Source organism: Tenrec ecaudatus, chromosome 8 (assembly GCF_050624435.1).
Source record: "Tenrec ecaudatus isolate mTenEca1 chromosome 8, mTenEca1.hap1, whole genome shotgun sequence".
Lineage (NCBI taxonomy): Eukaryota > Metazoa > Chordata > Mammalia > Afrosoricida > Tenrecidae > Tenrec > Tenrec ecaudatus.
Genome location: NC_134537.1, coordinates 140,675,283 through 140,685,499, shown reverse-complemented (window position 1 = coordinate 140,685,499; position 10,217 = coordinate 140,675,283). Strand labels below are relative to the sequence as shown.

General features: G+C 45.3%; 1 protein-coding gene across 2 annotated transcripts in view; it reads left to right on the top strand.

Moving 5' to 3' along the window:
* Positions 1-2,205: 2,205 nt before the first annotated feature.
* ALMS1 (ALMS1 centrosome and basal body associated protein) overlaps positions 2,206-10,217 on the top strand; it is a 123,539-nt gene continuing 115,527 nt past the window's right edge. For both annotated transcript variants that reach the window (XM_075556945.1, XM_075556944.1), the window contains exon 1: positions 2,206-2,550. In XM_075556945.1, the coding sequence (XP_075413060.1) occupies positions 2,242-2,550 (309 nt within the window). In that variant the 5' untranslated portion in view covers positions 2,206-2,241. The remainder of the gene's footprint in view (positions 2,551-10,217) is intronic.

Below are 10,217 nucleotides of genomic sequence, written 5' to 3'. Positions count from 1 at the left end.
CTGGTCCGATGATCAAATAGCAAGAGACAAAAAAGGCAAGGCTTGCGGAGTCATTTCTCTCTCTGTCCTTCAATTAATCCCACATGTGTTTATCGGCCAGGTTGGCACAATAAACTATGTCATATGGATTGTGATAAGAGTTGAATGAGCCCCCAGTACAGTGATTTAATAAAAAAGATTGGCATTATTATGGGGGGACATTGTGGGGAATAACTTCTACTTAGGAGAATGTGACTGGAACACACCACCAACCTTCAAAGGTGAAGCTCTCTCTCCATGCGAGCCCTGGCCTCCCATACTCCATAGAGGGTGAAGGTAGAGAGTTTGTCCATATACACTCTCAGCCTGGTTCTGTTTCCCACACTAGACCAATAAGTAGCATCATGATGGATGGAGTAAAGGTTGAAGTTGTCAAGGAGTCTGTCTTGCTGGGATCCATAATCAATACTTATGGAAGCAGCAGTCAAGAGCTCAAAAGACGCTTTGCATTAGGTAACTCTGCTGCATGAGCCCTCTTTAAAGCAAGGATGCTATTTTGAGGACCTGACCCAAGCCATGGTACATCTTCAATTGCCTCATATGCATGTGAAAGTCTGACACTGAGTAAAGAAGACAGAAAGAGGACTGATGCTTTTGAATTTGGTGCTGGAAAAGAAAACTGAAATTACCATGGACTGCTAAAAGGACAAAGTCATCTGCCTGGCTTTGAAGAAGTACGGCCGGAGTGCTCTATAGAGGGAAGGACAGTGAGCCTTTGTCCTAAATACTTTGGATATGTTGCCAGGAGAGACCAGTCACCGGAGAAGGATACCACGCTTGCTGCAGTGAAGGGGCAGCGAGAGAAAAGCCCTCAAGGAGGTGGACCGATGCTGCGGCTGCAACAATGGGTTCCAGCACAGGAACAGGTGTAAGGATGGCACAGGACCAGGCAGTGCTTCCTTCTGCTGTGCATGCACCGGGTCGCCGTGGACCGAAACAGACGTAGTGACACTTACCAACGACAAAAACTAGAATTGACTGAATGGTGACATAACTAGTAGGCTTGAGTCCACCTAGAGCCGAAGCTCTCAACGTGTAGGTAGCCACCCCTTTGGGGGTCGAACCCCCCTTTCACAGAGGTCTCCTGATTCATAACAGTAGCAAAATGACAGTGAAGTAGCAGCAACGAAAATAATGTTATGGTTGGGGAGGGGGGGTCACCACAACATGAGGACCTGTATGAAAGGGTCACGGCGTTAGGAAGGTTGAGAACCACTGACCTAGAGGTACCTAGGAAGAAGGGCCTAGTGACTTACTTCCCAAGCCCACACCAGGAACATTCTATGGAACACAGTCCTATTCTGACACATGAGTCATGCAGGCTTCACTGGGTTATCATTATTAATATTTGTTCTCTACATGTATACTTTATCAACTGTCTGAGGGCAGATTGATTGGATTTCATATAAAACCTGCTCATTAATTCTGGGCAAATTATTTTTCTGAGCCTGTTTCTCCCAACATGAAACTACGTGTCTCATAGAACGATGAGTATTAACTGAGTCATGGTATGATCATCAACCAATAATATCTATTAGTAAACGATTCTTATTGATAATCACAACCAATTTACACACTGGTCCCATTGTATGCAAAGGCTCAGTCACACTGCTGCCAAGTAGGGATGATAGGATTCAAACACAGATCTTTCCAATGCCCAGCGTCCAGTTCCTAACTCCTCCTCGCTTACCCACCGTTCAGTTGACGCGCCCACCAAAACAGCCTGTCGTCGTAGGCATTCCATTTTTAAAGATGTGAAATGCGCAAGTCTGATCATTAGGAGTTCGTCCTGGGAGCTGATCTCCCCTCGGTGCAGGCGCAAAATTCGCTTTTGGCCAGTCCAGCCGAGGAGCCGATTCTCAACAAGTGGGCCATCCACGGGGAGGAGCCTGGCCGAGGTTTATTGTGAGCTTACAGTACCGTGCACACGGTGCCCGCTGGTGACGGCGGCGAGGCGGTGGCGTCGCCCGTCGCGAACCCCCTCCCGCGGGGCCTCCCGCCAGCCTTCGCGGGGCGTCCTTAGCAACGCGCGCGCTCCCTCCCCGCCCCGCCCCGCCCCGCCCCGCCCCGGGCGGCGCGCGGCGACGGCGGCCATTGCGCCTGCGCGGAACCGCAACCGCCAGTAAACTCTTCCCTCCCTTTTACATCCCCCCCCCCTCCCCTCTCCTCCTCCTCCTCAGTCTCCTGGAGCGAGGCACCAACATGGAGCCCGAGGACTTGCCTTGGCCAAGCGAGCTGGAGGAGGAGGAGGAGGAGGAGGAGGAGAAGGAGGAGGAGAAAGAAGAGAAGAAGAAGGAGGAGGAGCCGGAGGATGAAGTGGTGGTGGTGGAGGAGGTGGAGGGAGAAGAGCGGGACTTGGACGGCGACTTTCACGACGGGAGCCCGCGTCCGGAGAGCACTGACGAGGGGGAGGACGACGACGAGGAGGCCAAGGCCTGGCTGCAGGCGCCCCCCTCCCGGGTCTCGCCCCTGTGGCCCCAGGCCCGGGGGGCCGAGGAGGCCTGCGCTGAGGTGAGCCGGCCCGGGCCGGGCTGGGGCCGCGTCCGCGCACGGTGGAGGCGGTCGCTCGCAGGGAGGGTGCCGCCTGCGTCCCGCTCGCTGGCTGCTGCCCCCGCGGCGGACACAGAGGCGCGCTTTCTCAAACTGCAAGGCTCGTAGGGCAGTTGGCCGCTTCCCGCACCCCTGTGGGCAAATGCTGGCTTCCTCCCCGCCGGAGGGCCCGGGCCTTTGGGACAACACCAGGTGTTGAGAGGAACCTGTCTCTACTCGCGACGCGTGGCGCTCTGAAACGCTTTGAGGCGGCGGCGGGACTCGCGCCCTGCGGGGGGGGGGCGGGGGGGCGCGGGGAAGGCTGGGTGTGGGAGGGGAGAGCGCGGTTGCCCGGGGGACGTCGCGTTGGGAGACAATTAGGAGATTAATTTGACTGAAACTCGGACTCACCTTAGGGACTAGAGTGGATTACGTACACTGCACCTGTCAGTTGGTCTCTAGGGGCTGCCCGCCGTTGTGCCCTGCTGTCACCCTCGTTAGTAACAATAAAGGGCCCCCCAGTTGGCAAGGAGGGACTCAGAAAGCTTACGATTGATTCATCGCTAAACCGTCAGGAACATTAGCACAAGCACGACGGGGAAGGAGCTGGTTTTAGTAGTTAGCCTATGAAACGGCTCTCCACGGGGAGCGGGAGGGGGAGCTTGCTATAGAATTTGGAGATGAAATCAAACATTATCGTTTCTATGCCTCCCGGGTGCATTGTGAGGACAAAAAGAAGCCGAAGATTCTTGTCTGGGACCGTTCCTCGAGGCACTGTGGAAACATTCGAGAGAGAAATGTTGAAAAGACAATAGTTGAAAAGGCTACACGTGTGATGTTCAGTTAAAGAAACCTCTTGCCGTGTGTGGCTCTGTCACGGTGCACTATCTAATTAGGTACAATGAAGGAAAATTAAAATAGTAGCACCTCCATATTTACTGTTTCAGTGTTCAATAGCCCTGTATTGGGCAGCGCAGATGGAGAACAATTCCATCATCACTAAATTCTAGGAGGCACTGATAGGATACTGTATTTTACACAACTAAGGCACCTGCCCTATGCAAGCTGGCCAGTTCCCTCAAGTGTTAGTTTCGGGTGTGTTATATGTAAATATTCGATATTAGACTGTCAGTTCATCACCAAAGAGCTCAATTATTTTCTGGGTTATTTTTTTGTTTTGTTTGATTGTTTTTAACTTTGCTGTCAGTGCTGGTGTGAGGTGGTGTCACTGTGTTTTGATCGATGGCTAGTGATTGGGAGTGTTTTGTCTTCGGTGCACTGTCTGTTTATGTCCTCTGCCCATATTTTAGTTGGATTGTTAGTCTTTTGCTTCCTGAGGTGTGGCAGTTTTCTGTAGATTACAGAGATTAGTCCATTATCTCATGTATCATTGCCAATACTCCCCTCCCACCACTGGCAATTTGTAGGTTTTCTTTGGCCTCTTTTGATGCACATAAGTATTTTATTTGAGAAAGTCTCAGCCATCTATTTTGTCATCTGCTGTGTGTGCTTTTCATTGTATTTGGTAGTATGTTTATACAGTTTATTAGGGGCCATTAAGTTTGCTCCTATGTTTTTATTGATGATTCTTATAGGTCTCTTGACATTTGAATGTTTAACCCATCTTGAATTTATTTTTGTATGTGGTGTGAGATATGGATCCTCTTTCATTCTTCAGCAAATGAAAATCCAATTTTGCCAGCCCCTCTGTTGAGGAAGAGGTGACCTCTTCACCATCATGTATTTTGGCCCTTTGTCAAAAATCAATTGTCTGCAGGTGAATGGATTCATTTCTCACTTCTCTCTTCTGTTTCATAGGTCTACATATCTATTGTACCAGGCTATTTTGGACCACCCTGGCTATGCCTATGATGAGAGAGGCTTCCTATCTTGTTCTTCTGTAGTAGTGCTTTGCTTATCCTGAATTTCTTTCCTTTCAATATAAAGTAAGTTATTAATTTTCCACCTCTCTAAAGAATGATGCTAGAACCTGGATCAGAATCGCATTATATTTATAGATTGCTTTGGTAGTATTGGCATTTTCAAATTGATAAGCATTCCTACCCATGTAGGCCCTTTTTTTGTTTCCAGTAGTCATAGTTTTCTTTGTACAAGCCTTTTGTTTCTCTGATTAGGTTTATTCCTAGGTATTGAATTTTGTGGGTGACTATTGTTAATGGTATTGCTTTCTTGATTCATAAGAATTGTTTGTGTGTTGGGTTTTTTTTTTAATCTTACTAATCAGAACTACTGCTCATACCTGGATTATTCCCACTTGGTCAATGTGTATAATCCTTTTGCTAGATTTGGTTTGCTCGAATTTTCTATCTTTCTGCATCTGGGATCTTAGTCTCTAATTTTCTTGTCTTGTGATGTCTTTGTCTGGTTTTAGCATAAGAGTATAACCAGACTAGTTGCTGTGGAGTCAGCTCTGACTCATAGCAACCTTATGCATGTCAGAATCAGAGTCAAACTGTGGTCCATAGTACTTTCAGAAGTAGATTTTTTTTTTTAAGTACATTGCTAAGCCTGTCTCCCAAGGCCCCTGAGGGAGGACTCAAACCTCTAACCTTCTGGTTAGCAGCCAAGTTCCTTATCTTGCACCATCCAGGGCCTCCAATCTGTACAACATTGTACTGGTCGCGTAAAGCGACTTGGGAATTGTTCTTTTCTCTCAAGTTCTTATGATTCTGTACATAATAACACAGAGTAGGTGGCTTTAAAGAAATAAATTTACTGTCTTATAATTCTGAAGGCTAGACGTCTGAATCAGGGTGTCAGGTGTGGTCGCTCTGGGCATTCCTTGGTTTGCCTGGGTATCTCCTTGCCTTGCACAGGTTCCTCTTCCCCATGCGTACGTCGTGTCTCTGCTTTCTTTTAGACAGCAGCCAGATGGGATTAGGTTTCCAACCCTACCCTACTCCAGTGTGACTTCATTATCAGAATAAAGGGAAACCCTATTTTCTGAAAGAAAGGATCACATTCTCAGATGGTAGGACTACAGGTTTAATATCTGTAGGGGGAGCACAAGTTAATCTGCAACACTACTGTGTTTTAGAAGTTTGGGAAGGATTGGTGTTTTGAAAATGTTTGGAAGAATTCACCAGCGAAGTCCTAAGGACTCTGCTGGTGAATCATCTTTGTCAATCCTCATTCAGTCTCTTCATTTGTTATATGCCTGTTCAGATTGTGGAAACAATTAGTTCATTTGTTTTTGATTTTTAACGGAGGGAGATTTATATTCTCACAGTTGAGTAGCCTTGAAGTCCATATCCAGGTGCCAGCTCCAAGGGAAGACTTTCTCTGTCTTTCAGCTCCACGGGAAGGTCTGTTTCTCGTTTCCACACCGGTGGGCTTGGCATCCCTCAGAGTCCTTCATCTATGTTGCCATCAATCTGCCTCAGACTGAGACGTGCACAGGGTCCAAAGGACAGAACATGTTCTGCTATATTGTTGTAGTTTTTAGGTCACTTTAATAATTTTTATCTTTTCAGGAATTTGCCCCTTAAGTTGCCTAATTTATTGACATTTGTTCTTAGTTAATTATGTTCTTATTTCTGTCAGAGGAGCTGTGGGGGCACAGTGCTGAAGTTCTTGGCGACTCACCAAAAGATTGGAACATTCAGACTTGACTGTCAGACAGAGACTATTGTAAATGTGATGATGGTGGATGGAACCTTGGTATCATATGATCCTTGGTCAATTGATCTCCCTCTTGACCCAACCTGAGCTCTAGGCTCAAATATTTCGCCTTTGTTCTACGACAGAAATTTCCTCCCTGGCTTTTATTTTTTCCTCTCTGGCTTTTTAAATATTGTTGGTGGTCTTTTCTTTCTTACACTTTATTTTTATCTTTATATTATTATTTTCTTTTTTCTGTTTTATTTTGTTTTTTATAGTTTGTTAGATTTCCCAGTTTATGAAACACAGAAGGAGTGTATGCAATAGAGACAATAATTGATGCTATGGTTTATGGGAAAGTGGGGGGGGAACTTGGGGGGAATTGGGGAGCAAACAATGAATATGGGTGGGAGAAGGAGCATTACAACTGATTGTGATGATTTATATATACCTCATTTTAAAAGCAATTTAACCATGGAAGTGCATGATATGTGAATACTGTATCAAGAAATCTGAAGAAAAAAGGAGAAAACCAAACTTGACCAATGGTTACCATGGGTGAAGGAGGAAGAGTTTTTGTTTAGCGGGCATTAATTTTTTTTAACATTAAATAATTTTATTTATTTATTTAAACATAAAGTAATTTTGCAAACGTATTTTTCAAGGTGTTGAGATAGTAAAGATCATTTTATTATTACAATCTATACATCGATTGCATCAGGCATGTTTGCACATACGTTGCCATCATTCTTTTCTAGACATTTACTTTCCATTGCGCCCTTGGTATCAGCTCCTTTTTCCCCCCTCCTTACTCCTCCACCCTCATGACCCCTTGATAGAGTATAAATTATTATTCTTCCTTCCTCGTGTTTTCTGTTGTTTTTCCCCCTGGAGGGTGGTATATGGTTATGTGTTGATCATTGTGATCAATTCTCCCTTTCTTCCCTCTCCCCCACTTCCCTCTACCCTTCTGGTATCTCTATTCCCACTCATGATCCTGGATTCCCTGTGATGTGAGCTCCCATTGCTTATCTATGCCTGTGTACGTGCTCTGGTCTAGTCTGAATTGAGATTCAGCACCGGGGTCATGATAGTGGGGGTGAGGAAGCCTCAAGGAACCAGAGGAATGCAGTGTGTTTTATCGATGCTTGATTGCACCCTGGTTGACTCATCCCTCCTCTGTAACCCCTCTGTGGAGGAATGTTCCATTGTCTACAGATGGGCTTTACATCTCTGCTCCAACCTCTCTCATTCTCAACAATCTTTCTGTTTATTTGTTATGTGTCTTCTGATGCTGGTCCCGATGACTACTCATGATTACACCAGCGGTGTGCTTTTTCCATGTAGGCTTGTTGCTTCTTTGCTGAATGGTGGCTTGTGTACCTTCAAGCCTCTAAGACCTCAGATGCTGTATCTTTTAATAGTCGGCACCTTCTTCCCGGCTTCTTTATCACATTTGCTTATGCACCTGTTTTGTTTTCAGCAATTGTGCTGGGAGGGTGAGCATCTCAGCCAGCCAATTTGTTAGAACAAAGTGTTCTTGTATTGAGGGGAGGGTATGAACAGAAGCCTGAAGTCCATCCATTACCTCAGTGTGTTGCCATATAAATATGTTGAGAGGCCAATACCTTTATTTTTGTGGATTAATGTATTTTCACATGTACACACCTATGCTTATACCTCTATCCATAGCTTTGCTTCTTAGATCCTTCCTGCTTCCTTTTACCTTCCTCCTGTGAGGGGCATTAATTTTAGGATGATCGTGGTAGAATAATTTGGAAAAGGATATCAGTAATGGTTGTATAACACAAAGAGTGTAACCAAGGGCACTAAACTATACATGGGGAAGTTATTGAATTGGAGAGTATTTTGCTCTGTATTATTTTGCTACAATTAAAAGGAATACATGAATAATGCGTACAAGGAAGAGGGAGGAAATGTTCTAAAATTGATTTTGGCGATGAATATACAACTCTTCTTGATATGAGTGAGTTGTATGATATGTGAAGTGCCAACAAAACAGTTAAAAAGCGATTGACAGTTCAGACCATCCACGCTGATGCTGTGGGAAAGACCTAGCATCCTGCTTCCATGAAAAATGACAGCCTGGCACACCCTGTGAGACCACGCCCCTCTGTCATGTGGTGCCACTGTGATTCAAAATCTGACCTGATGGCACTGAATATCACCAATACCCTCGCTTCCGTTTCTGACTTAGCTATGTGAGTTCTCACTCTTTCTCCCGGATGAATCTAGCTAAAGCCTTGTCAGTTTTGTTGGTCTTTTCAAAGAACTAGCGGTTTGGTTTCAGTGACTTTCTCTGTTCCTTTTATATTCTTAATCTCAGTAATTTCTGCTCTGGTCTTTATTGTAGCCTTCATTCTGCTTGCTTTAGGTTGAGTTTGCGCCTCTTTCTGCAGTGTCTGAAGATGGAAATGGAGGTCCCCAGATGGTGCAAATTACTAACTAAATGTTAGTAGTTTAAACCCATCCAGGAGTACCTGGAAGACAGGTTTGTTGCTGGGTTTCTACAAGATTACAGTCAAGAAAACCATCCGGAGAGTAGGAACCAACCCAACTGCAACTGACAGCAAGGTGGAAATGTTCTTGGTTTTACAGTTGACATCCTTTTAGCATAGGCATTTGTTATGGGTAGAATTGTGTCTTCTCCAAAATCGAAATCCTAAATTCTAAACTCTGTTAACAACAATTCATTGCTGTTGAGTTGATTTTGACTCATCGTGACGCTATACGGTAGACTAGAACTACTTCACAGGCTTTTCAAAGTGGCAAATCTTTGTGAAAGCAGACTGCCACCTCTTTCCCCCGTGGAGTGGCTAATGGGCTAGCAGAATCCTTAACCGCTGAGCCACCCTGGCTCCTTCCCTCCGTACCCACTGCCATAGTCACTGTGGCCTTGTAGCCACCCCCTAGAGTGGTCCTTAGGCTGTAAATCTTTACAGACAGAAGCAGTTTCATCGTTCTCCCCCAGGGTTTAAAGCGACGTTTTGTAACCCAGTACACCACCACCACGGCCCCCTGTAAGTAACCTTAGGAGGTAAAATGTACAAGTTCAACAACTCATCCATGTAAACTGTCCACTTACATTTTAGTATTAGACACAGAATTGTACATCCATCATTGGATATTTTTATTACTCCAAATGAAGCCCTGCACCCTTTAGCCGATGATTGTTCCAAACACATATTTCAAATCCTCATCTCTAGCCTCTAGCTCCATCGCTGTAATGGAGTAGCTGTAATGCCCCTGTGCCCTCCTCTTTCCTTCCCTGCTGTCAGCTGTTCCACAGGGGCAAACTTGAACTAGCTGGTTCCACGTCTTTGCGTCTTTTGGTTTGTTGCAGTTGTTGGCGTTGATACCCGACACCCTTGCAGGCAGCCACATATTTCTAAACTGGAGCGCTTCCTCTTCCCATCAGGGTGGTTCTTAGTTCTCATCTCAGTGAACGGCAGGCAGTGTCATTTTACCCAGTAAGACCTTTGAAAGGCAGCATTGAATTCCCATTTTGTCTTTCCCCTTAGCTAATCCGTTCTAGTTCCTAACTTTCGTGAGACTTTTTTTCCTTTCCTTCTTCACTCCCTCTGCTTCTCCAGGCCACCACCATCTGGTTCATGACCAACATTTTCTAATGATCCTTCTTCCTTTACTCTTGCTTTTAGTTACGGTCCATTCTGCCACTGTTGCTAGAGTACTTTTGATAAAATGCTAATTGTGTAATGTCATTGCTTCTTTAAACAACCCTAATGGTTTTACTTGGTTGAACAAGATGAATAAACCTTTCCATGCCTGATCTATTTCTTTCTGTCTCCTTGACCTCCCTCGCTGCCCTCTAAGAGCGCTGCCGCACTGAATGTCTTACATATGTTATGCGCCACACTGACTTTTACACATGGAATCCTTTCCATTTTATGTGGAGCATTTCTGGTTGAATTATATCAATTCTTAAAGTCACCTGTTCGGAAAGTCCTCTTTGCGTACTTCCTTCTACAACATTATCTCTCTTCCCC